Source organism: Lichtheimia ornata (assembly GCF_029851405.1).
Source record: "Lichtheimia ornata isolate CBS 291.66 chromosome Unknown scaffold00002, whole genome shotgun sequence".
Lineage (NCBI taxonomy): Eukaryota > Fungi > Mucoromycota > Mucoromycetes > Mucorales > Lichtheimiaceae > Lichtheimia > Lichtheimia ornata.
In genome coordinates this window covers 1,314,116-1,339,498 of record NW_026695322.1, presented here as the reverse complement: position 1 = coordinate 1,339,498, position 25,383 = coordinate 1,314,116, and the positions used below count along the sequence as shown (strand labels likewise).

The 25,383-nt window shown below is 43.8% G+C and overlaps 12 protein-coding genes across 12 annotated transcripts; 4 read left to right on the top strand and 8 right to left on the bottom strand.

Moving 5' to 3' along the window:
• Window positions 1–2,770: 2,770 nt before the first annotated feature.
• On the bottom strand, window positions 2,771–4,328 carry O0I10_000977 (uncharacterized protein; the record flags this gene model as incomplete). Its single annotated transcript, XM_058481076.1, has 6 exons — window positions 2,771–2,854; window positions 2,920–3,132; window positions 3,212–3,397; window positions 3,453–3,877; window positions 3,941–4,036; window positions 4,097–4,328. The coding sequence occupies 6 exons, from the start codon at window positions 4,326–4,328 to the stop codon at window positions 2,771–2,773; spliced, it is 1,236 nt and encodes a 411-aa protein (XP_058348640.1).
• A 1,090-nt stretch (window positions 4,329–5,418) lies between these two features.
• O0I10_000976 (uncharacterized protein) lies at window positions 5,419–6,078 on the top strand (the record flags this gene model as incomplete). The annotated part of the gene is made up of 1 exon (XM_058481075.1): window positions 5,419–6,078. One exon carries the CDS (start codon window positions 5,419–5,421, stop codon window positions 6,076–6,078), a length of 660 nt encoding a protein of 219 aa, XP_058348639.1.
• Window positions 6,079–6,417: 339 nt separating this feature from the next.
• On the top strand, window positions 6,418–7,618 carry O0I10_000975 (uncharacterized protein; the record flags this gene model as incomplete). Its single annotated transcript, XM_058481074.1, has 3 exons — window positions 6,418–6,937; window positions 6,998–7,084; window positions 7,143–7,618. The coding sequence occupies 3 exons, from the start codon at window positions 6,418–6,420 to the stop codon at window positions 7,616–7,618; spliced, it is 1,083 nt and encodes a 360-aa protein (XP_058348638.1).
• A 167-nt stretch (window positions 7,619–7,785) lies between these two features.
• O0I10_000974 (uncharacterized protein) lies at window positions 7,786–9,364 on the top strand (the record flags this gene model as incomplete). Its single annotated transcript, XM_058481073.1, has 3 exons — window positions 7,786–8,004; window positions 8,065–8,490; window positions 8,555–9,364. The coding sequence occupies 3 exons, from the start codon at window positions 7,786–7,788 to the stop codon at window positions 9,362–9,364; spliced, it is 1,455 nt and encodes a 484-aa protein (XP_058348637.1).
• A 94-nt stretch (window positions 9,365–9,458) lies between these two features.
• On the bottom strand, window positions 9,459–9,869 carry O0I10_000973 (uncharacterized protein; the record flags this gene model as incomplete). Its single annotated transcript, XM_058481072.1, has 2 exons — window positions 9,459–9,530; window positions 9,591–9,869. The coding sequence occupies 2 exons, from the start codon at window positions 9,867–9,869 to the stop codon at window positions 9,459–9,461; spliced, it is 351 nt and encodes a 116-aa protein (XP_058348636.1).
• Window positions 9,870–10,596: 727 nt separating this feature from the next.
• O0I10_000972 (uncharacterized protein) lies at window positions 10,597–11,376 on the top strand (the record flags this gene model as incomplete). The annotated part of the gene is made up of 1 exon (XM_058481071.1): window positions 10,597–11,376. The coding sequence occupies one exon, from the start codon at window positions 10,597–10,599 to the stop codon at window positions 11,374–11,376; it is 780 nt and encodes a 259-aa protein (XP_058348635.1).
• A 1,125-nt stretch (window positions 11,377–12,501) lies between these two features.
• Window positions 12,502–12,846, bottom strand: O0I10_000971 (protein kish-A; the record flags this gene model as incomplete). The annotated part of the gene is made up of 3 exons (XM_058481070.1): window positions 12,502–12,604; window positions 12,678–12,787; window positions 12,844–12,846. The coding sequence occupies 3 exons, from the start codon at window positions 12,844–12,846 to the stop codon at window positions 12,502–12,504; spliced, it is 216 nt and encodes a 71-aa protein (XP_058348634.1).
• A 282-nt stretch (window positions 12,847–13,128) lies between these two features.
• On the bottom strand, window positions 13,129–14,751 carry O0I10_000970 (uncharacterized protein; the record flags this gene model as incomplete). The annotated part of the gene is made up of 5 exons (XM_058481069.1): window positions 13,129–13,173; window positions 13,245–13,552; window positions 13,621–13,817; window positions 13,874–13,970; window positions 14,043–14,751. The coding sequence occupies 5 exons, from the start codon at window positions 14,749–14,751 to the stop codon at window positions 13,129–13,131; spliced, it is 1,356 nt and encodes a 451-aa protein (XP_058348633.1).
• A 270-nt stretch (window positions 14,752–15,021) lies between these two features.
• O0I10_000969 (uncharacterized protein) lies at window positions 15,022–15,840 on the bottom strand (the record flags this gene model as incomplete). Its single annotated transcript, XM_058481068.1, has 3 exons — window positions 15,022–15,399; window positions 15,471–15,583; window positions 15,654–15,840. 3 exons carry the CDS (start codon window positions 15,838–15,840, stop codon window positions 15,022–15,024), a joined length of 678 nt encoding a protein of 225 aa, XP_058348632.1.
• Window positions 15,841–16,906: 1,066 nt separating this feature from the next.
• On the bottom strand, window positions 16,907–18,454 carry O0I10_000968 (uncharacterized protein; the record flags this gene model as incomplete). The annotated part of the gene is made up of 6 exons (XM_058481067.1): window positions 16,907–17,023; window positions 17,090–17,201; window positions 17,263–17,606; window positions 17,661–17,778; window positions 17,906–18,254; window positions 18,346–18,454. The coding sequence occupies 6 exons, from the start codon at window positions 18,452–18,454 to the stop codon at window positions 16,907–16,909; spliced, it is 1,149 nt and encodes a 382-aa protein (XP_058348631.1).
• A 188-nt stretch (window positions 18,455–18,642) lies between these two features.
• O0I10_000967 (uncharacterized protein) lies at window positions 18,643–20,330 on the bottom strand (the record flags this gene model as incomplete). The annotated part of the gene is made up of 7 exons (XM_058481066.1): window positions 18,643–18,813; window positions 18,867–19,117; window positions 19,185–19,341; window positions 19,405–19,711; window positions 19,765–19,833; window positions 19,890–20,193; window positions 20,255–20,330. 7 exons carry the CDS (start codon window positions 20,328–20,330, stop codon window positions 18,643–18,645), a joined length of 1,335 nt encoding a protein of 444 aa, XP_058348630.1.
• Window positions 20,331–21,180: 850 nt separating this feature from the next.
• Window positions 21,181–24,402, bottom strand: O0I10_000966 (plasma-membrane proton-efflux P-type ATPase; the record flags this gene model as incomplete). Its single annotated transcript, XM_058481065.1, has 5 exons — window positions 21,181–21,213; window positions 21,280–23,176; window positions 23,245–23,606; window positions 23,709–24,138; window positions 24,257–24,402. 5 exons carry the CDS (start codon window positions 24,400–24,402, stop codon window positions 21,181–21,183), a joined length of 2,868 nt encoding a protein of 955 aa, XP_058348629.1.
• Window positions 24,403–25,383: the final 981 nt, after the last annotated feature.

Sequence of the window (25,383 nt, the reverse complement as noted above, 5' to 3'; positions counted from 1 at the left end):
ACCTTCTCCTACATGCAAATGTGATACATACCTTGACACACCTTCATTATTGGATACTGTTTACTTACGTACCTTCACAAAAGGCAATCATCATCATCATCCATTTGTGTAGCAACCTGTCAAGGACGTGTCTGTGTAACCACTACGTGCGGTTTCACTCAGCTCTTCATCTTTCCGTTAATGCAGCCGACACCATCCACTAGGAAAAAGCAACTCCATCACGCTTACAGCATAGGTAAAACATAAAGACGCCTGTATCTCCAAACTTTACAATGAAACGTGGGGTTTTTAGTAGAGCAATGTGCTCGGCTTGGCCAACAGCACCTTGTGTGAAAGTTTCACGTTCAATGTCGCAACTAGCCCAAAAAATATTTTTTGGTAGGTCGTCGACAAAAGTTTCAAGAGGTCGACCCCCGGATCCAGTTTGGCTGGTGGCGACATTGCGAAATCTGGGATTAGCCAACATGAACATGAAACTGACACCCAAGGTGCAGTTGGCCAAGCCGAGCACATTGCTCTAATAAAAACACCACGTTTCATGGTAAAGTTTGGAGATACAGGCACCTTTATGTTTGTAAGCGTGATGCTATATGAGAAGTGGTCTTTGTTCATTGCCAAGAAGCTAGACCTTGGAGAGCCAAAGATGCAGAAGGACCTCTTTGGGTAACTCAGCTCATTATGCATGATTGGAAGGGTCAATGTATACTTTTCAGTAATAGCTCATCATTGCCCGCTAGCAGCCATTTCTTCACAATCAGCGTTGTTACAAAATCCACTTCATGTGAACAATTCTCCTGCTCCAGTCGACGGTTTCCATCATTCAAGTTTCTTGATCCGAGCCGATTTGACTGAGCTACGCTGGAACAGCCAACATGTAAATTGATGAATCGCAGACCCTGCGAATGTCTCCGTCTTTCAAACCTTTGGACGCTCCCATTCCAAATTTTCAAATGAAGCATGAGGTCTTTATTAGAAAAAGTTGATCAGCATGCTCGAGAGCAACCTGCTGACCAATTCTCAAGTTGGAGGTGGGCACCTTCGGGGTGATGGGCCGTCCGCTCGTTTTGTTGCCATCATCCACCATTTGGGCCGCCCCGCATTTTGAATCTTCACAATGAAGCCTGTAGTTTTTAATTGAATGAAGTTGATCAGCATGACTCAACCTACCTTGTGTGAAAGTTTCATGTTCGAAATGGGGAATCCTAAGGTAATGTATATTGTTTCGATAAATCATGAATCTGGGGCTGACCTGCATTTCCGGCTTACATAGTAAACCCCACATTGCATCCTCCCATTCCAAATTTCCAAATGAAACGTGAGAGCTTTTTTAGATCAACATGGTCAGCATGTTCCAGAGCATCTTGTATGAAAGTCTCAGGTTCGAGAGGGGCAATCTCAATATCAAGAATGGATGTACAGTGTTCATGCACTTATACAAGAGGTGTCCGATCTATTTAATTTCCACTTCTTCCACTCTCAGCTCTTCTCTCTTCCTCCCATTCTCAACTGTTGGCCCCATTCACGTATACAACTACAACCTGCGAACGATTGTCCTGCTTCCACCCATCATGTCATTCCTACAGCTCTCTTGATCCGATTGTCTTTGACTGAATGGCAAGTCCATGGCGTGTGCATCCCACTACAACACCGCACGCGTTTCATGACACTACACCTCCCTTGTACACTCCTCAACCACGACCAATCGCAACAGCATTCATTGCAGCAATTGCTATTAGCAAGGGCCTTTACTCTATCGTCTCAAACAGTGTTCTTTACTTGCAGCAACCTCCTTGCAGCCTTGTTCACGTGACCAACAGATAGCCATTGTACAGAAACAGCTTTATTTACGCATAGCAACTTACATCAATACATACGACTTCTTATGGATATGGATATGGATGTGGATATGGATATGGGTGCACGGGATGGAAGGATCTGGGGATATACAACGTGTGGAAAGGGAGCCTTTGTTCCTATGTATCCATTTTCAACTTGACCATCATGCATGATGCTATCATCCTGAACGTTGGTGCATCCAATTATCGTACTTTGCTCTTCTATGGCAGCTGCCTTTGTGCAATCTCTCAACCATGTACAATCATCATCATCCAACTTCATGCTTTGGCACGCTATGCATATAATTCACCACCACGCATCAAGATCCGCCCCACGTCTACTTATACACCTTGGCAATATGCACGCTCAAACGATAAAACCTTTCCAAATCAATGTATTGCCCCTATGTCTATCTCTTGTGGATGATGTTCTATTAAAGGGTCACTTTAGCGAATACGGCATTTGCGTTGGTCAACCATTTATAAGTCTCTAGGGTGCAAGATACCTTCCTTCTTTGTATGTTGGACCTCGTCGTGTGTGGATTTGATGCATTTGTGAATGCCGTGATAAAGGAAAAAGAAGGGAAGGGGAAGGGACTGATTGATTCATTGTGTCTTGAATTGGCCTCGGATCTTGATGATGGGTGTGATGGTGCGTCAAAGATAGACAAAGAACCTACCTTTATGCGACGACTGAAAGTTTCTATTTCCGCTTTTGCCCCTTTTCGTGCCTTTAACTCATGTGATCATCATTGTTTCTATTATTCTTTGCTATCGAATACCCATGACCCCAACCCTGCTTAATCTATGCAATATCTTTTTTCGTCATTCTTATCTCACAACCACAATAAGCTGCATTGCATGTAATTGATAATACATAACATCATTCTCTTCATTGTTGTATGATGATAAAAAAAGAGCTATTCTATTCTTGCTTAATTTCTCGAGCAACCTGATTTCTTGACAATCTCAGCAGGGCAAGTGACCTCTTTGAAGGTGACTGATGGGTTATCAGCGTTCTATGTATGGAGACGAGATGTGAGATAAGAATCCATCAACAAGCACACGTGATGATTATGTATACCTTGAACCAGTTGAAACGCCATTCACAACCAGCCTGGAGATGTTTGGGCAAGTCGTCGCACTGAGAAGCCGAGCTGATGCCACCATAACGTTCACCCCAGCCATTAGCAGGAGCGTTCCATTGAGATTGGCATCCATTAAAGATACCAACACCACCACCAGGGATTTGCAAATCAAATTGGTTTCCAGAAAGATCACCACCCGTGTTGGTAGACTACATCATACAATACAAAAAGTATTAAAGAATGAAGAATAAGATGCATTGTACAATCTTCTATCATGATGATGGTTACCTGAACGACCATACGCTTGCCCTTGACTTCACCGGACGTGAATGTAAGCTCGTAGCAGCTGCAGCAAGTCTCAGATTCACCCTTGCCAGAAAGAGCAGTAGCAGCAAAACCATAAGCTAAATCATCGTTTACAGCCCAAGGTTGGTTGTCATTGCACATGTAACCAGAGCCACCATTGCATCCACTCTATGTATTACATAATGTGAGTCACTTGTGGGCTATTTTTATAAATGACTTTTACCTGTTCATTGGCATCGACGAGCTTGATACCATCGGCAGCACATGTTTTGACGGGAGAATCAACATCAGCCTTATCAGGCCAACTGCATGATGCTTTGCAGCAATCCCAATAGCGAGTAGTGTGGCCTTCACCTGAAGCACCACCAGAGATTGCCTTGTAATTGGAGCTGCTGGATGATGATGAAGGGGAAGAAGCTGATGTAGTAGTGGTTGTAGTAGCCGTTTCCTTGTTGTTGCTTTCGACAGTGGTAGTGGTAGTGGGCTTGGTGTCATCTTCAGTGGTCGATACAGTGGTGGTAGGCTGAGGCTGCTTTTCAGAAGCAGATGAAGTGCTAGTAGCAGTAGGCTTAGCTTCGGTGGTGGATTCAGCGTTGTTGGAGTTCTCATGACCAGCATCAGAAGAAGCAGCAGCAGCGGAGGAAGATCCTGTAATTGACAATAACAATAATGCGTTGGTGTCTCCTTCTTTTCTTATTCTCTCTTACATACCCCATTGATATTTAGGCAAGCATTGTGAATACCATGCATTCGCCTTGACACACTTGAAGCCATCGACACAGCACTTGGAGCCGGTGAATGACTTGCCTATATATAGCATCAGCCAAAGATGGTCATGTATCACGCTTGCATAAAATGGATGCTTACCACCGCATTGTTCATAAGCCTTGGAGCAATCTGATTTGGCATTGTCAACAGGAACGCATTGCGAATAGTAATCATTTTGCACCGTGCACTCATAGCCTTCGGTACAGCACTCATTGCCTTCAAATCCCTTACCGCCGCAACGTCCGTAGGGTGGATTTTCGCAGTCGGCTGCAGAAATCAGCTGATGGGCACCAGCAAAAACGACGAGGAAACCAATAAAGGATGTACGCATGATTGACTCTTGAGTCTAATAAAGGAATGGGAAGGGGAGAGATTGGTTCTGCTGGATGATGGCGTTCAAGACAATAGCCTTTTTATATACAATTGACAGGCCACCATAGTTACACGCGCTGTATAAGCAATGTATCATTCGTGTTACATTGACAATGATGCATTGTTTACCATGGATGAATAGTACAATGATCGCCTCATATGAATCCAGAGCCTCGAACAGCTCTTTCATGATGTTTTATTTCACTCATCGTAGCCTAGTACACATACGCACATAAAAGTCAACATCATCATACATAGCAAAATGGAATGCATGTGGATTTTGTGTCTTCCAGAAAATGGTCATGTCATCCTATAAAGCATGTTGGCAGTGATATGGTTGTTGTCAACATTGATGAGCTAAGCAAATTTTGAAAATCATTGGGTTGTGTGACATGTGCCCAACAAGGGAAATGTCCGAGAAATTATTCCGCAGAGAGTGATGAGTGAAAAAAGTGAGCGTGGTAGCCAAGCATATGATGTGAATGTCGCCATGTGCAACCACAAGAGCCCATGCAACCATATTATGCCCATCGACTTTCCTTATTGGTCCATTGTTGCCGTTGCCCGAGGTTTTGATGGGTTAATTGCAAAAAGATTAAGACTGTACGACACACGGCACTCGACGGCATCGATTGCGATCTCGACTGCAGTGACTGATTGACGGGAAAAGGTCGCTATTCCCTCTCCTTGTTCTCGGCAAATCCTGGGAACCAAACAAAGTTTGTGTCTTCCATTGACGTGTCGAGAAGAAGGGGATATTGCCTTTCGGTCAAATAACAAGCATCACTTACCTCCTCCTAATAATGATATCTACACACACACACATACACTCAACAAGGGGAAGTATCGGTTCACACAATGATTGCTTATGCATCTGGTGCTAGATTGACAATCCACCCTGGAAGCTCCCTTTAACATGGTTGTGTGTAGAATTGAACCTGCTGTGCCAGTAAGAGATTAAAAAGAACTCGACATGCTGTCCTCTTATGACACATTTACATAAAGACATCTCTCTCTTGTGCCAACTTTTGCGTGCAGCATCTTGCATCATGTCATTGAGTGTCGACTTTGATCCCAAGCCTATGGCGATTTCATCCATCATTTCAACCACTTCTTCTGCTGGTTCGGCCAACAGCAGCCATGCATCATCATCATCCACCTCTTCTTCTTCATCATCGTCTAGCCACAATAGCTATCAATCAAGCACTCCACCCTCGTCATCTCCATCTTCGGTGCCGAGTTCGCCTGAGAACAAGTACAACCCAATGATAAATCATGCATCTGCTTCACCCACACCCCATCACCACCATCATCACCATCACCATCATGCATCGCATGTGCCACCACCACCCACTTCCCCGGCATTGTCACTTCAAGAACGTCGTCAAAGAAACAAGGCAGCATCTGCAAAGTATCGAGCAAAAAAGAATCAGCAATACAGCGAGATGCGATCATTGATTGCATCTCTCACCAAGGAAAATGAGCTATTGTCACGACAACTTGAGCACATGCGTCGAGAAAATAGTCGTCTCAAGGTTACATGTGATCGATTGCGAGGTAAAAAGGTTGCAGCGAAAATCCTAAAACAGCTGCTCGCATCAAAATCATCCCAAGCCGAAGCATATGGTCCATTGCAATTTGATTTGAATGAAGAGGACGATGATGATGAGGATCATGATGCTGATGAGATGGATAATCATCATCGTTGATTATAAGCCGTGTCATTCGTCGTTTCTCTTTTTTTGATTTTATATTATGTCTCATTTATAATTGCGTTGTTTTTCCTCTTTGTAAGCAAACAAATGTATGCTCATTCTTGAAACAGTAGTAGCAGTATAATAAAGAAAGCATCAATTCATGGCAACACTATGCTTGTTGACAATGACAGGTGATGCATACACACACTTTTATGACGTAGATCCTTGGAAAGACTTAGAAAGGGCATGGGCTATTATATACATAATGGATCCAAAACCCCCCATGACTGAAACAGATGCCTTATATGACTTGGAAACAAACATTCATGCATGTCTTTGTTTCATCCGATCATGCACACATTCGTCGTTTTGGTGTCTACTACCATAGCAACGCTGGTTGCTGCACATCAAGGTGATCCCGTAATTACTGCCAAATGTGCACCATTTCCACGTGCCAAACAGCGTCCCAACACGCCACGAGCTATGGAGTTGGGTATGAATCAGACATGGTATGCAGAGATGCCTTGTACCAACATGACCGAGGGAACGAAAACAACCGGTGATGATCTGCAGGACTACTTTCAGGCGCAATGGGGTGCTCGAAAATCTGGTTTTTATGCACCAGGAGACGTATCCTTTGTCACGGATCCATTTAGCAATAGCAGTGATGGTTCCGCGGTAATGCGTGTTTATTACCAAAAGGGCTCTTACACACCCAGCGGATCGGATGACGATGTTACGGGTGGCTGTCAATTTTACATGTCACCTTTTGAAGGGCAAGCATTCAAGAAAGGATTGGTACGATATGATGTGGCCTTTTCAGATAACTTTGATTGGGTCAAGGGTGGCAAGTTACCTGGTGTCTTTGGTGGTAAGCTTATTGAGAAGAGAAGTGCATATTCATTATTGCTCATACATTGGATACTACTAGGTGCACATGGGACCCGCGGCTGTACGGGTGGTGATATGGCTAATGGAGATAATTGCTTTTCAGTACGCTTAATGTGGCGTGAAAATGGTAAGACCATGAATGACAAAAGTAGTACGCGAGGTTTAATGTGATGATGATAAAATAGGAGAAGGCGAAGCATATGCCTATTTACCACCTAGCAACCATGATCTATGTCACACAGAGGGCATAATGTGTAATGACGAATTTGGTACATCATTGGGACGAGGCTACCTGCAATTTGAGAAACAAACATGGAGCACCATTGAGATATTTGTGCAAATGGACGACGTGGACAAGCCAAACGGCATCTTGCGTGTATGGCAGGATAGTCGACCTGTGATTTTCATTGAAGGTCTTTCTTTCCGCACTATCAAATCATTTGCTGTATCAGATGTCCTTTTCAGCACGTTTTATGGCGGTGGATCGAGCGATTATGCTGCTACCGATGACACTTTTGCCTACTTTCGCGATGTCCAGTTCAGCGTAGGTGAACCAGAAACGCTTGTTCCACCTCCAAGCATGGCATCGTTATCCTCCACATCACCCACCCTCATTATTGTTCTTTGTATCATCTCTTGTTTATTGTCATTGTATTCGTAAATGGGATAAAAAGTATCATTGTTCATATTACAAATTGAGTGATGATGACATTCTATGGGATCTCAAAGGAGACTAAATTCCGTCGTTCAAGTCCTTGAGTAAAGTCACTTGTTTTTTCTTCCACTTGTCTCTTGCTCCGATCGATCGATCACCTCTCTTTACCACCAATGGCTCAAGTAACAGAACAACCTGCCATCGACAATGAAGCCCCTCCTGCTGCCGATGTCCCAGCATTCCTCGGTTTGACGCAACAACAGTCGGCATTGTTAGTCGCCCTTTACAACGAAACCGATCCCGAGTTTGCAAAGCAGATCCCTACTGCTCTCCCCGTTGCCGCTCAACAACTCGCAGCCGAGTATGAAAAACGCAACAGTGTTGGAAAGAAGGTATGATAAGAAGCAAACGAGAGGATGGGCAAGGGTTATTAAATGGGTATCACGCTTTAGCTCGAACGTGCCAATGCCAAGTTTATGGAGGAATATCAAGAGTTTGAAAAGGCACAACAAGAAGCAGTGGAGCGATTATCCAAGGCAAACGACATGAGCATTGACAAAGCTGCCGAAGGCCTTGATTTGTCTGGAGCATCCATCCATGATTTGATCCTTGGCAGTTTCTTGTATGGTGGTGTACGCAGCGCCGAGGCTGAAAAGAACAAGGAAGCCATGAGTCCAGTTGCAAGCCCCAACTTTGATGGTGCAAAGGGTCTTTTGGAACTTGCATTCAGCAAGGGATCTTCTATGGCTGCTGTACAAATCGGATCTCTCTATGTGCAAGAGGACAAGCTCGCTAGTGGCAAGAACATGAAGAAGGGTGAGGATTGCAAGGAGGTCGCATTCTCGTGGTACAAAAAGGCTGCTGATATGGGTAATCCTGTAAGTATATAAAAGAGACATTGAAGGATCCCGGTTATTAATATGGATTACTTGTGTTTATTAGATGGCTTGTCACAAGTTGGGCTTCTTTTATGAACGTGGATATGGTTGCACTCAAAACATCCAAGCTGCTATTGAAGCATACGAGAAGGCATTTGCTGAGGGATATCCTGATGCTGCACACAATCTTGGTTTGATCCGACAGGGCTTGAATGCTATCACTGCACCTTTCAAGGACAGCAAAAAGGCCATTGAACACTTTGAGCGTGCAAAGCAGTGGGGTTATGCACCATCCGCCAATGCCCTCGGTCGCATGTATCTCCTCATGGCCAAGAACTCTGAATATGCAAAGGAATGTGGAGATCCCAGCAATGACAAGGATGAATACATCGTCACTGGCATCGACTTTATGGAATATGCAGCTGACAATGGTGATGCCGATGCTATGTTGATGCTTGGCCTTATCTTTGGATCCAAGGACTATGGCCTTTACGACATGGATAAGGCTCAGAATTATATGGAGCTTGCGCTTGTTCGTGGTGATATCGAGGCCTTTGCTTATCTCGTTCGTATCTTGCGTGCAAAGATGGCGGCCAAGGTTGCACTTGAGAATGAAAACATGGAGAACTTTGAACGTCTTAGCGATGCTGAAAAGCAAAAGTTGATCCAGCAACTAGCAAAGGAAGCTCTTCCAGAGAATGTGCGTCACAAGCAGTGCTCCAACACTTATTGTACCAAGACCGAAGAAAACAAGGGCGACTTTAAAAAGTGTGGTCGTTGTCAACGTGTCTCTTATTGCTCTCGTGAATGTCAAAAGGAGCATTGGAAGGCTGGTCACAAGGTGGTGTGCACTGAACAAAAGCAGCAGCAATAGACACTCTCTTTGTATTTCCTCCCCCCATTTTGTATTTTTCATTCTTTCGTCACTAGTCATGTAGATATACAACATATACATCATCATTTGCTTATTACTTTTTACTCTTCTTTTCGTCCTTATCGAATACGGGTGTTGGTTGCTTTCCTTCTTTATCGTGAGGATTCTATATATAGCCATGTTAGTCTTGAGATGCTGGGGATGTTGAACATGATATTGTACTTGCCGCATGTCTACCAGGATCATTCCAATATTCAGGATCCACGTGTTCAGAAGACTGTTGGGATGCTTCTTCTTCATCCATCATCTTTTCCAAGTATTCCTTGGTTTCCTTGTCGCTCTTGTTTTTTTCATTGGATCGATCTGCGGTTGCATAGAAACGACGACGCATGGTGGGTATTGTTGTGTTATAGCTGACGGCAATGAAATTGCGAGGATGAATAAATGCCCGTTGTTGTATTCTAATGTTGCGTGGTACTACATTCATGATGATGGTGGGTCGCATAGTTCAAAGAGAAAAAGTGAATGTGTGTGAAAGGGAAATGCCAAAAAGTGATCGTCTCGGAGCATATATAATGAAACCATGGGAAGCTCAATTTTGGTGAAAAAGACAACAGCGATCACGCATGAATCGGAATATTCATTTATGGGGCTAGTGAAGCGCTCGGGGCAATGAAAGTCCATCGGGATCATTTTACCCAATCACGACATCCGATAACGATACCACCAACCACTGTGATGATTGGTCCGATAAGAAATTGCGACACACGATGTATACAATCCAGGCGTGCATTCATTGGTGGGAGGATGTGTCAACACAACATTGCCTTTGCAGAAAGCAGTAAAAAAAGAAAAAAGAGCAAGAGCGCTGTTCCACTTGCTGGGCTTTTTGGTTACTTGTTATCATTGCCCTTTTTGTCCTTGACATCATGGATCGCCAGGGGCAAGCATTGATCTCTATAGACTCAAATAAAGAGAGAGGAATTAATCGAGACTATGCATGAGCCGCTTTGAGCCCATGTATGGCAAGCACGCAAGCTGTAGCCAGTGGGCGCATGTGGTTGGTGTACCTAGGGATACTTGAAAGTTTATGGTGGGGTTGTACAAAGACAGCCTCGGGTATTCAAGGGACACAGAAAAAAAAAACACATATATAAGCTAAACATCCAAACGCGCGAAAACTACCCAGAGGGAAAAAGTAGTTTGGTTTCTTGTTTGTGCTTTTTCAAAAAATGTTCCCTGATCTCTTTCAATCGCTGCCTATCTCGCCCTCGTCGACTGATGATGAATACGTTGATCCATCTTCATTACTTCACCACCACCACCAAGACGATGTGGTGGATCCCTTTGATCAATTCGTCAAGTTTGAAGACGTTGACTCTTCTACCATCACATCAACAGCATCCTCATCATATCCATCACACACACTTGAAAGCCCTGTAGCAACCCCAGCAACTACAACCATCAACGAACCTCCCCTTCAACAACAACAACATCCCTCTCCCTCTACTAAATCACAACGTCCCACACGTCAGCTCGAATGTTTCAACTGCCATGTCACCAAAACTCCCTTATGGCGACGTACTCCTGACCGAGCACATTCTCTATGCAATGCTTGTGGCCTCTATTACAAACAATACAACCAGCATCGTCCATTACACATGCGACAAAAGAGCTCAAACAAGAAACACCAAAATCATCATCAACAGCAGCAGCAGCATCAGCAACAACAAGCAGCCCTGGTGGCCAACCTTCTCAAACCATTAATGACCGCTGCAGCAGCATCCGCAGGTACCAAACGATCCGCGGACATGATGTATGATGACGATGATAGCAATACATCAGGAGGAGCAGCTAAGCGACAACAACAGCAACAACCATTAAGCAATATGGACGACACCCGATTCCGTATCCTCATCAGCCAAATGAACAAGCAACAAATGCATGGTTTCCTTGAAATGCTGGAGCATCGTTGCGAGATTTTACGCAGCGTTTTGTATCATCAAGAATAGATTTCATTGTCCTTTACACAACACACACACACTCTCTCTCTCATGTATACATTCCCCCCCTTGTAATCCCCTCGTCATTCTTCTCATTATTACCTTCAACCTTTTCCACTTTTTTTCTTTTGTAAATGTTTCAACACATCCGCACATTATATACCGCCCGACAACAACACACAATGTTTTATTTAGTTTCGTATGGAAAAAATGGCATCATGCTGCCTTTGCAAGGCATCGATTATTATACTACTAGCCAACACTAAGAATAAAAAAGTACTCGATATGATTGATTTTGCATGCAATAGTATTTTCCCACACGTGTGTAATAAGCTGTTAGAGGTGCATGTGTGGTGCGCCAAGCAAATGTGTGTAGAGTTGTTTCATATTTGTGTATGTGTGTGTACATGTATATGCAAGGTCGGGCTTGACGTTTTGCACCCAACACGGTGGCGAGAATCCATGTTCGCTTTTCTATGTACATGCACAACACCACCACCACCACCATCTCAACCTCCGAAGCACCACCATTGCATGTGCGATGGCAAATGTAAACAAACAAACATTCGTATTCAAGATGATGATCGGATTAACGTACATAGACTAGCCGAGAACCGGGAATGGTAAAGGGATCTTACAAGAGCAAGAATGGCATCATGTGATTATAGCATGCCCATCGGTCGTCCGTTATTATACCCGACCCATGCGTATAAAAAGGCCGAGACCTTTATTTTCTTTCGTGTGTGCGTAGTATTATCGGTATCCATAAAATAGGGTTCCTGTATATCGGTTGGTGCACATGCTCTGCTATAGAAGCGTCGTCTACTATATGTAACGGACATGGGTAGTGAGTAAGGCAAGAAGACTTGCTATACCTAGGAGAGAACCAACGATGTTGCACATGATTTCTCTTTCCAAAGCACGCTGTATCAATGCGATCCCTCCAAGCATTATTGCTCATCATCCAAAGTCACATGGCCCCATCATTTGTAGCCCATCCCATCATGTCAGAAGAAAAACGTGCGTGTGTATATTTCATAAAGGATACAATGTAAAAGGAAGGATGCTGATTGTTGTTGTAGTAATGGTGGTACTAGTAGTAGTTGGATATTGGATTGGGTTGTTGATTGTAGTTTACGAGACAAGAACACTGACGCCCATAATGATACACGCGAGTGATACGTAAGGGCTTAGACGTTCTCCTATACGTGCTGCTTTCCAGAACAAGCCGAGAGGTCTAGGATAATAATTGTAACAGGATGTCAACACGTCTTCACTCTACACAACGAGTTCCTTGTAGTGGGACTTACCCAGTCTTGTTACGATCGAGCAAAGAGGGAGCTTGAGCGCGAATGTAAGTGCAAGTGCAAATCAATAGCAATACAGCAAGAAGTAGCGATTGGAAATTGAAAATGGCAGACTATGTCTTGTTGGATTAGCATAGATGAAAGGTGCTATCAATCGATGACAAGTTACCATTGTATGTGGAGACGAGAAACGTGTTGCTGAACAATGCCACCCAGTGCTGGGACCCAGTTGACCAACAAGTGCGGAATAAGGAACACAAGCGCCAATGAAACATTGTGATCCGCCACATTGCATTAGCCATTCTCAAAAGTCCTTCACCTCTTCCTACATTGAACCAATATGTAGTAAATCCCCATCCCATTGTATTATGCACACGATAGAATGCCCCTATCCTAGCAGTCCTTATCCCATGTATCCCGGTATAATAGCCAATGTATTGATTCAACAATGATTCTACCTCTTTGGAAACACTGGACGATAGTACATTGTCGTGACATACTACCACCATAAAAACATCACATAAGCATACACGAATAGGATACGATCACTTTTGTCACTCCCTTGCCTACCTTTTTCCGATACCGAGTGGTTGTTGATAGAGCCATGACGTTATCTTTTATGGAGCTTGCATAGAGATGGTTCAAGGTGACATGATTGGGTTCCGGTAATACTGAATTATCTTCCTCGCTGATGGCTTGAGAATTGAGTAACACTGTTTCCAAGTGGGGTGGTAAAGAAGGCGGTTGAGGCTGTCGTTGTTCCCATTCAGCTGTAATCTTTTGTCCTTGTTCATCTTCTGACATGTTGGCTGCAAGTGCTAATAAATCGGCTGGTATCTGTGATGTGTATTCTTCCGTAGGTGTAGATGATCTTGATCCTGCTTCTACGTATTTTTCAATGATGGTGATTTAGGACATGGTTGTGCCTATCATGTGCAGCTCATACCTTGATCTGTTTTGCTATCACCAAATTCATCCAGCGAGTCCTCATATTCATCCGATACTTGAAGATAGTTGACCAAGTTGCCATCAGGATCCGTAGCCGTTTCCATTTCATTCGAACATTTCCACTCATCGTCGACAATGAACTTTAATCGATGTGTTCCCGGTGGAAGCTCTAAAACCGCCGTAAAATCTTGTGTGCTAAACAAAAAGAATCAGCCATCATCTTCATATAGGATGATCAATGTAAAACATACCTCTTGACCAACTTTATCTTATGTTTCCATCCATTGAAAGTACCAGTGACATAGACATTTTGTCCTCCTTGGGCCCAAGTGATGATGGTAGGAATGCCTAATGTCAATTGGGTATTAATGATATGGATCATTGTATACGTATGTATGCATGTGTGTGTGTGTGTGTTACCTTTTTGTTGTGAATCACGAATCATGCTTGGATTCCGGTTAAAACGTTGCTGTGTAATGGTTGATGATTCGTCATCTGCTTCAGAGTCTCGATTGACACTCATAGCTCGAGCACGATAATAGGGGCCACGAACAGAATCGCTTCGATGATGTGATGAGGTGGATGATGATAAAGAGCCGCCATACCATGGACTTGTATTGCCTGTACTAGAGACCCATCCAGATTTGCCTGTTGAGAGTGGTACTGCTCTTGGTGCATGCGTTGCTGTTGTTGTTGTGGTGGTAGTGGCGGTATTGGTAGTGGTGGTGGAAGGTGTTGTAGGCGTAGCAGTGGTCGTCGTGGCAGCGGTTGTGGTGGTAGCGGGTGTGGTATTGCTTATGGTTGGGGTGGCAGTGTTGGGGTTGTTGCTACTACTACCAACAGGCGACGACGACAATGAAGAAGGCCACATGCGTTCTTCACCACCCATGCCACTGACTGAAATGTCGCTGGTAGCAGAATCTGGAGGTCGATCGCTGTCGTTATCAGCAGTGTAAGACGTTACGGATAAGCGGAAGGGTATGCGACGGTCCGTGTCTTTATGCGATGAGGGGGTTACTATGGGTGGTGCTGGCGATTTCTTGTCAATGGGATAACCACCTGTACTTGAAGTGGCATTGACGTTGTGTCGATCGGAATGATTGCTTTCAGTCGAGTTGGAGTTGCCCATGTCGATAATAAAAGCGACGAGTGGTGCGGGTGGATACGGGTTTAAAAAGGAAAAGAAAAGAAGAGCAAAAGGTTACCAACTGATACGGTCACTTCCTTAAGTATACTAATTTATGCTCAATTGAAAACACAAAAAAGACATGCATTTATGTGTGTATGTATATACGTATATATATATGTGTGTGAGAGGGTGTGTGTGTGTGTGTGCGAGTGTGCGAGAGGGTTGTGTAGATGATTTGATACAAGAGATATATTGTAGTTAGTAATCGGGCTATGCTTGATCCTTTTCATCGTCGTCCTTCAACTTTTCATTAAATTCCTGTCGAGCTCGATCCTGCCATCTGTGTTGTTCCGCAATTGCATGAATCTTGAAGCCAAAGATGCGAGGCTCATATCGTTCGAATGACTTTGGTGGCATGTAGGATGGATGTACTTGGAAGAGCATATGAGGGAAAGATGTGCCGAAATAAGCACCATCAATGGCTGCATGTCGGGAAGATTTGGGATTGTAAATATCTTCACATCGTGGGCAGTAGAGCTTCACGGTCTTGGTCAAAGGAATATCCGATAAACCCACTGGCAACAAGGCTTGTTGATGGCAAAGGACTCTCGGGCAGCGACCAAAATCAGCCTTCTTGTACTTGTCCAACTACATTATCACATGCAAAATCAATCATCCAACTCTTCTCTTTACTCTTTTGCAATAGGTTTCTTTCTTACCATCTTGGCCAATCCACGTGTCGTGATCACAAAGCGAGCATGAATCAATCCATACAAATGACGAGCAGCCTTTTCAATTTGTTCTCGGACCTTATCAGTAAGTGCTTCCTCATCTATGCAAGAAAAGCAAATGTCAGCCTATCTATCATCATTGACTCATCATCAACCAAGCCATGTATTTACCCAAGTTGTCAGTGATCATATCCAATGCTTCGGCGTAGAATTGTGGTACTTCTTGACTGAGACCCGTCAAATTGAATCGATCCAAGATGTAATCTTCATCCACTTCACAAAAATATTCATTGCCCTTAATCTCGAGGAACCAGTCAATCCAGTACTTTGCGTAGTCGCTCTCAGTGCCACTGCTCATGTCATCCACTAAAAGAATGAATGAATGATTAATTACACTCTACACGCTTTCTCTTGTGGCATACTGCTACTTACTTTTGGCCCTTTTTGTACTCGAGTTTGGGTGTGCTGATTGTTGCTTTGATATCCTTGAAAGAAAAAGAAAAAAAAAGACGTTAGCTTTGTTGAATGTGAAGAGTGCCATCCCCCATTCCATAGCAACACGGGTGGTATAGCTCGGTCGCTGGCATAGCTGCCTTCCATCGCCCCCACCATCGTCCGCAATCATCCTGTGCACCATTGGATAGCTCTTGCACTGTATAGTTACCTTTTCACTGTGCAGTCAACGCAAGAGTTGAAATGTGATCACTTGCTTGAGAAAGAGAGTGGGTGAGTGAGAGAGAGTGAGAGAGCCAAAAAAATAAAAAGACGGTAGTCCAAGATACAACATCCGAGTTAGTCACACTTAGCCCACACACACACACACATCCACGCCCACCCACACACACACGCACACGCACACACGCACATCTTATCAGAAGAGGATGGCGACACACGTCGTGTTATTCATCAAGCCCATGATGATCCTATTCGTTCACTGTTAAGCCACCATTCTTAGCTGCTTCAATGGATGCATGGATACCATGCTAATCACCCTATCAACCGCTGCTCGACAACAATGTCCAATCATGCGTGCTCATAAAAGTGCTTGGATGATCATGACTTGAATGCTTATATTGGATGTTCTGAAGGTTAATGATAGCTATCTCTTGCTCTGTGGGTGTGCACCTGCAAGTGCTTTAGTTGAATATCATCATGCACAAGGTCGTTTAATGCAACCCAACTTCCAAGGTGAAGGAAGCCATCAATACACAGGTGATCACTGACAATGATAAGAGAATAGTACCATGACCATTTTGCATTACATTGGATAAGTAATAGTATGTTCATGATTCGACAAATAATAAAGGAAGAATAACATGATAATGGCAAAGGATGAGGGGGGGTTTAAACGTTCAAGTGATATCGAGGAAGTAGAGAGAGGGAGAGGAAAAGAGAAAATAGGATGGGTGGCTATGGTTGATTGATTATCTTCGCATTCGTCCTTGCATCTGATAGATATTCTCGAGTTCAGTTTCCATGGACTTGATCTTGGCGTGTTGCTCTTCCAAATCCTTGTTCAAGCGATCTCTCTCACTCACAAGCTATACAACAAAAAATACATGTAAGCTATTAACATCTCCATACAAAGGCGTGTATACTCTACATACCTGAGCTTCCCATTGACGGAATCTGTTTTCCTCCTTCTTGACTTGCTCTGTGAATGCCAAACGCAACTTTTCTTCTTGTTCCTTGAATTTGGGATTCTCGTATTTCTTTGCCCTACAACAATCCCATAAAGTGTGAGCAGGCATGATTTCATTATTAGATGATATGGACTTACTTGGCTTCACCGAATTTACGATTTTCCATTTGCATTTGACGATACATTTCATAATGGACTTCCTCGGTTGTTGAAATCAAATCATGCATGTGGGATCGAATCAACAAGTTGCGCAACTTTTTGAAATCACAATGGGCATCATTTTCAACCTCGGCACAGCCCCAAGCATACTGACGTCCCTTGACCTTGCGGCCATCTGCTGTAGTCACGTCTTCGGTTGATCCAATAACTGCAAATGGATGTGCACTCATGATTTCCTTGTTGACATTGGTGACAGCTTCATCCTCACTTTCAATAGGGCAGCTATAGACACGGATGTCTTGGGCATCCACCACATCCAAAATCTATTGTAAAAAGTTGAGCATGTGTGTGACAAGGTAAATGAATGAATACATTACGTTGCGCTTGAATTTAGCCAAATCGTTGGGAGTCAAAGTGTCTGCTTTGGCGATCACCGGAATAAGGTTGACTCTGGATCCCAAATGCTTCATGATTTCAATATCCAGGGGCTTGAGTCTGCATCATAGATCATAGTCAGCATGCATACATCGCTCGAATCAAGGATAAGCCCTCTCACACCCCCCCTTTCCACCCATCCTTCCTCCTCCTCCTTTGTGTGTGCGCGCGCAGTAGTAGTACTTACGTATGGCCATTGGGACGAATAAAGTACAAGCATGCATGTACACGAAGATCAATGATACCAGCTCGAGTGGGTTGTTGTTCCTGAACCATGTAACTTTCATGTTGATCATCCAAAAACTCGACGATTGGCATCCAGCTATCCCGGTTGTTGACATAATCACCAAAGCCTGGGGTATCAATGATAGTCAACTTGACCTTGAAGTTCTTTTCTTCCAACTCGGCCTTGGTGATCTCAATCTCCACGGTCTTGTCGATTTGCTTTGAGTGACGCTTGGCAAGTTGCTTGGGATCCTTGATGGTGGTGGTAAAGAGAGTATTCACAAAGGTTGTCTTGCCAACGCCGGATTCACCTGGTAACCATGATCATCATCATCATTATTAGTCTATTGAAAAGGCCGGCCTACTCGAGATAGAAGCAAGAAAGAGAGAAAAAGACTTTACCACAAACCATCAACGTAAAGTTAGCACCTCGTTTCGAGACGATCTTGTGCCGTTGATTGGGGAGATGAGCAACGCCCACTCCATCAGGAATTGTAGCTGCAGGTGCCATCAGTAGTGAAAAGTGAAAGAGAAGCGTGTATCGTTTAATTGCATTCAATACCGGATTCTTTTGTGTCCCAGACAGCTTGTGTCACCACGCTAATCGCCTTTTAGGATTGCAGCCTCATGCTCAACTCGATAAGTCTTTTCCATGTGGTGACCCTCATTTTATTTACATAGCATTGCTGGATGCCCTTATTACTTTATAGTTACAGTTACAATATCTTCACTCTCTAATTCAGTATCTTCTACGCAGTCATTCGGTGATAAAGTCTCTCCTTCAAATGAAAGTTCGATTTTGCTCGCCACACTATCGCCCAGCTTTTTGATTGCGCAGTAATGTTTGGCCAAATTCGCCATAGTGGTTGTCTAAAAGCACGTGTGTGAACATTCACCCTATGAATCCCATTCTTTCCACTTACCTTTTTTACACGACACACAACATCATCACCCTCCTTGCCTCGCAATTTAAGGAATAACCGGTCTTCCGTATCAGCGCCTTGCGTGGATTCCTCGGTAGTGGTGGTTGTAGTGGTGGCGGCGGCGGTGGTGGTGGTATTGGCAGCAAATAGTTCCTCATCCGTAATTGGCTTCTCAAACATCTTTTCCATTTCCTCCTTCTTTTGCAACTCTTCTTGAATGATCTTTTCATAATCGCTCTTGACATACACCTCTACTCAACGTATAAATGAATCAATCAATCAATCATGATCTTATTCTTCCCCATTCCATATACTCACGCATCAAGTTTTTGGTTTGTCCACCTGTGACCATGTCCAGACTAGCAGGAGTCGCTCGTAGCACCACTGGCACATCCTTGTATACCAATTGCAAGTCATCTTTCCTTAACTTTTTGTGCTGCGCATAACGAGTCAACAATTTGTCAAAAGGGTCATTCTATCAACGTATACAATGAGCATAACCACCACCCAATATCCACAATAACATCCCATACCATACCTCCATCACATAAACGCTAAGCGGCTTTTTGAGCTTATCGATCAGCACCTGTAACCTTTCATCGTCTGGTATCCGTGGTGTCGTGTAGCACACCTTGATGAGTACCTTTTGTGCTGGCGCAGGACTATGACTCGTGGCACGTGATGGGCTTTGCGATGCTGATGATGGTGAAGGTGCGCTGCCAGGAAGGATGGACGCCAAATCAGGATCAAGATCTTCGATTTGTTGAAATGTTGGAATGCTTATTTTGGCTCTCTTTGGGAGCGTTGATGGTTGTGGTTCATGATGCGATCGTTTCGGGTGCATGCTATCCACATAACAATGAATCTCATATTACCATACACAATCCACCATGCTTACCTTCCATTCACATTTCGTAATTCTTTGATCTCTTGTATCTCATCCTCGTCATCGCCATCTGACAATATTCTAAAGTCGGCATGAATATCTTCTTCACCTTCCAAGTCTCTCCAATCCCTTCTTACATGAGTGTATCGTCTTTTTTGATGCCAACCAAATCATCATCGTCATCATCGTCATCCAAGAGGGTCATAATCTGCTGTGAAGTCTGCTCGGTTGCCACACTGGATGAAGAGGTTGTTGCTGCCGTTGTTGCTGCTGCTGTGTCAGACGTCTTGGTTTCTATGGATTCCTTCGCCGCATCCTTTTCATTGTCACTGTCATCGCTCCATTCTGGTTGAGTAAACTCGAGAACTCGTCGACTCTTTTTGCGTCTTTGGCTGCTATAGTCGGAATCGCTTGAATCTGAACCGGACGAAGCATCGTCTTCTATGGAAACCCCCAAGATTAGATATGAGAATGCATAAAAGTAGAAGAGGACCACCCTTACGTAGATCAAAGGTTGTGTTGGGTTTTCTAGACCGTGGCAATTTGTCTCGAAAGCTTGCAATGTCAAAACCGGACATGTGTATTAAATAAAGAAGTATTGTATCTCCTTACGTTCCAGACGAGGTCCTCCTCCTCCTCCTCCTCCTCTCCTCCTACATAATGCAGAAATCTTTTGGCGTGGTTGTTCACTCTCTCGCAGCTAATGCATGCTACACCACCAGCTCTTTTTTTGTGTACTTGGACACCTTGCTGATCTTTATAATGACGACATGTCGATTATCACCATCTGTTGCGTGGCACCTTCTCATGCAGACACTAAGTAATCATATCACAAGTAATCCATTCCATTGGATCGATGCATGAATTGTTTGTTTATCGGGATAGCAGGTAAAAATGCAGGCACATCATGCCATGGATCATCCGAAATGGGTTCATTGATTGCAAAAGATTCATCATCCTAGGTCCTCTGTACATGATGCATGCAATGATGGGTGGCTGTTACTATCGGCATATCTTGTTCGGCTACTACATGCATAGTACGTACGCTACCAACATCCGAAATATCTCTAAATTTGTAATGAAACTTCCATTCATCTCTAAATAGGCACATCCAATGTTACCCAAACCAGACGACCACCACATTCCAATCCTTTCCACCTGCAGCTATCGGTCATGGCATGTTAATTGAAATACTTGTATAATATATGTTGAAAGCAAGTGTATTACGATTACTTTCATATATGGAATATACAATTAAAAGAATGTTGAATGTGTGTGTATGAAAGTGTGCTATATGGGTAGAGATCAAGACATGGTACTTTGAAGGGGGGGTAAAAGGTGTGATGTCAAAGGATGTTGTTAATGGGTGACAAGAGCGGGAGATCTTGAAGTAGTAGTTGGGTAATGCAAAAAAGAGATGGGTAATATTTACGAGTTCAAGACTTGAGCAGCATGGTTGGTCTATGTAAAAGAAGATGTTAATATACGTATCAAACATGTGGTATACGATCATCGTCATGTATTTACCTGAACAGAGGAGAATCGACGCATCTCCTTTTGATCCATGCTCATCTTTTTGTTCATGTTCAAGAGACGAGCACCAAAGTTGCGTGGACGCTCGAGTGACTTGAGAGACTTGGTACGGCTTGCGTAATAGCGAGCTGAGCCAGTACCTGATACAGCAGAAGCACGTCGAGAGGAGGTACCAGCCAAAGGAGTCTTGTTTTCGCGAAGGGTGTTTCTTGGCGTGAAAAGATATTGCATGAAGAATTTGCAGAAATCCATTGGGATGAACCAGACAATGTTCCAAATCCAGACAATGCCTGCCCAATTCCAGCCAATACCACGCATGGCAGTGAAGCCCCAATCGGCATACACGGCAATAAACGTAGCAACAAGTTGGGCAATTACAAAGGCAAGCATCAAATACACTGATGGACGTTCAAGGAAGAACCAAGTACGAGAACGAGTGATGAAAATCAAAGCTTGAGACATGACGGATACTTGCAAGTAAATGATCGAATGGTAAATATGATCATTGACATCGGCTGGAAGCTCAACACCAAACTTGTCGGCAAAGAAAGTTGAGTGGAAGATGACGGCAGCAAAAACAAGTGTTGAGGCAGCTTGATACAATCCATACAAGATGGCATAGCTGAAAATCTCCTTGAGATTCCATGCATCGGGATAAGGTGATGGCTTAACACGATCAGTGGAAATGGTCATGATCGTACCATCATTGAGCACGGCAATAATAAGCACTGGGAAGGGAGGGAAATCATGTTCGAATGCAAAGCAAAGAATAGCAAAGCCGACAACAACACGAATGGTGATAGAACAAGCGTAAATGGCATAGTTACGCATACGTTGGAAAATTTGACGAGAACCAATGATAGCTTCAACAATGACTGATAAACCAGGTTCGGTCAATACAATATCAGCAGCAGAGCGTGCGGCATCAGATGCATCGGCAACAGCAACACCAACATTGGCTTTTGATAAGGCAGGTGCATCGTTCACACCATCACCCGTCATGGCAGTCATGTGGCCCATAGCTTGCAAACGTTCGACAATCTCGTACTTGTGTTCAGGATACACACCAGCAAAGCCATCAGCTTGGAGAACCATGTCATCAATGCTAGTGTAACCAGAGCCAGGAGGTGGACCATCCTTGAGTGTTTTGGATAAAAACATGTTGTCACCCATGCCAAGACGACGACCGGTTTCCTTGCCAATAGCAAGTTGGTCACCAGTAATCATCTTGACTTGAACACCAAGAGCAATGGAGCGATCGATCGTTTCCTTGGTATCCGAACGAGGAGGATCATAAATGGGAAGCAAGCCAATAAGGCGGAAACCTTTGCCTTCACCTTCAACATCACCTGAAGGCACCTCGTCAACAGCAACAGCCAAAGCACGAAGACCACGGCGAGCAAATTCATCGACATCATCATTGAGAGCCTTGATTTGTTCTTCTGTTTTGTCACGGGTACACAAATCTAAAATGGTGTGTGACATGCCCTTGGTGACACGACGCACGGATCCATCTTCCTTGACGCGGTATGTGATTTCGGTACGCTTGACAACGGGGTTGAAAGGCTTAAATTCGAGCTCCTCAATGCCATCACGTGCAAGCTTGGGATCAGGAAGTGAGTTGACAATGCAAAAATCGATGGCATCCTGATTTTCGGTACGTGATGCAAATGCCGATAGTTGAATGATCTCATCGCCGTTATAATTGGCATACGTTTTAATAGTGGGCTTGTCGACAATCAACTTGTTCAAGGTCAATGTACCGGTCTTGTCGGAACAAAGAATGGTGACAGCAGCCATTTCTTCAATAGCAGTGATACGAGTGACAATGGCTTTATGTTCAGCCAATTGCTTAGCACCAATGGCAAGGGTAACCGATAACACCGTAGGCCTAAAAGAAAAGAAGATGGTGAGCTTTTATACAATGCAAGGAGGAGGAGTAGCGCTATTACAACTTACATGGCAATAGGAATACCACCAATGAGCAACACAAGCAAGTTGTCAATACCACGACGATAGCTGTAACGGAAAGCAGCATACATGACAAGGATTTCGATAACGACAAAGATACCAATGGAGACAAGGCAAAAGTTACCAATCTTTGTCAAGATGCTTTGCAAGTGGCCAACATCTTCACCAGCGTCACCAACAAGCTTGGCAGCACGACCGAAAAAGGTGTTGAGACCAGTGCCAATGACAACAGCTTCAGCTTCACCTTGCTTGACAGTGGAACCAGAAAAGATTTCATCACCAGCTTCCTTGCCAACGGGAAGAGATTCACCCGTAAGAGCAGCTTGATCAATGGACACTTGACCATGGGCCTATATAAGCATACGTGCATAGTCATTTTAGTCACTAGTGAATTTTTTGGATTGATGCAACACAAGGTATGTGTTTGTGTATGTGCGTGTAAAATCACTTACCGAAAGAAGACGACCATCAGCAGGAACGACATCACCGAGCTTAATATTAATGACATCACCAGGCACAAGTTCTGCTGCTTCCATGGTATGCCATTCGCCGTTACGTTTCACCTTACATTCGGGAGCGAGTGATTCCATGAGCGCTTTGACGGCGTTACCGGCTTGGCGTTCTTCATAGAAACCAATCAACGAGTTGGCAAGTAATAGCAAAACGATACCAATGAAATCAGGATAATCTGGTGGACGGCCTTCACCGTTAGCTAATGCGATAGAGACGATGGCAGCAGCTTCCATGACCCATGAAAGGGGATTCCACATGAAGCTAAGGAATTGCAAAAAGGGATTTTGTTCCTTTTGTTCAAGCTTGTTGGGACCAAACTTTTCGATACGACGAGCAGCTTCATCCGATGTCAAGCCCTCCTTGCTTGTTCTATAGTTTCAAGGTAGATAGGTGTGGGTGGATCAGTTAAAAAAATAAACCAGGGGACATGAGATGAAGGATCGAAATAGGAGAGAGATCCACATGCAAAAAGGAAATTGAAACGTACTGCAAGAGAGTAAGGACATCACCTTGCTCCATGGTGGAGAGGTCAAATTTGTCCTTATCATAGAGCTCTTCAACCGTAAGCGACGTGATGTTGCCGCTGATCTGCTGGTGGTGGTGTGGTTGCTGATCTTCAGTCTTTTCAGACATGATTATGGTATAAGATAGCAAGGACGTTGGATTCTTGCCGGTATGGGATTAGAGAATGGATGCAGTAAATTGCAGAAGGTAGGTGTGTGTGTGTGTGCACGTCTATGAATGAAAAAAAAAAGAAAGAAAGAGACACCAGCGAGGGAAATGGAAAGAAGAGAATCGGTTCCAAAGGGAACCCGATCAAGGAAGATTTATATATAAAGACGTCCCCCCAAAGGAGGATTGCAACTCGGTCAACTCAGCAAAACCAGCTACGAAAAAAGAAGGGGGGGGAGAGGACTAGGAGATCACAAGTCGGATCGCTTTTGCTTGTACCAAAAGGGGTAAAGCCCTTTTAGTATACACATACACACATTTACATACACCCTTTCTCTTTTTTTGCATTGGGATCCCAAGCAGAAAAGGATGCGGATTGATGTTGTTGTATGTACATCATAAAATAGAATCAAATGAGTGTAACTGAAATGCTTCATGATAATAATACAATCCCGCCTTATCTCTTATTACCCCATTTACCCCGCCCACTAAGATAACCCCTGGCTCCACCCACTTGCCGCTGCTGCTGACCATGCTCATTTTGCCAAGGGAACGGGATCTCGTCGATCCATATACACACACCAACCAATACAACCATTCACACATTTATTACACACACACACTACGCGTAATAGCCTATGCTAGACTACACAGGGTTGGATTTGCGCGTAATTGGACGATGCTTCTTCACAATATTCTTTGCAGAACATCTATCAAAGTTAGCCACCTCCTTACGTAGTGCGATGTGTGCGCCTTTCCCCTTGACTTATTTGTTATCTTTTTGGATTACGATATACGCAAAGCGGAAAGGGAAAAAAGGCAAAAACAGAGATCATGAATGAACATTGGTAGACCTTCTTTATTTGTTGTCCATGATTGTTTGTGTTGAATGAGTCCTTTGTCCAATGTCTCCTTTGTTTTCATTTATGTGAATGTGTGTTC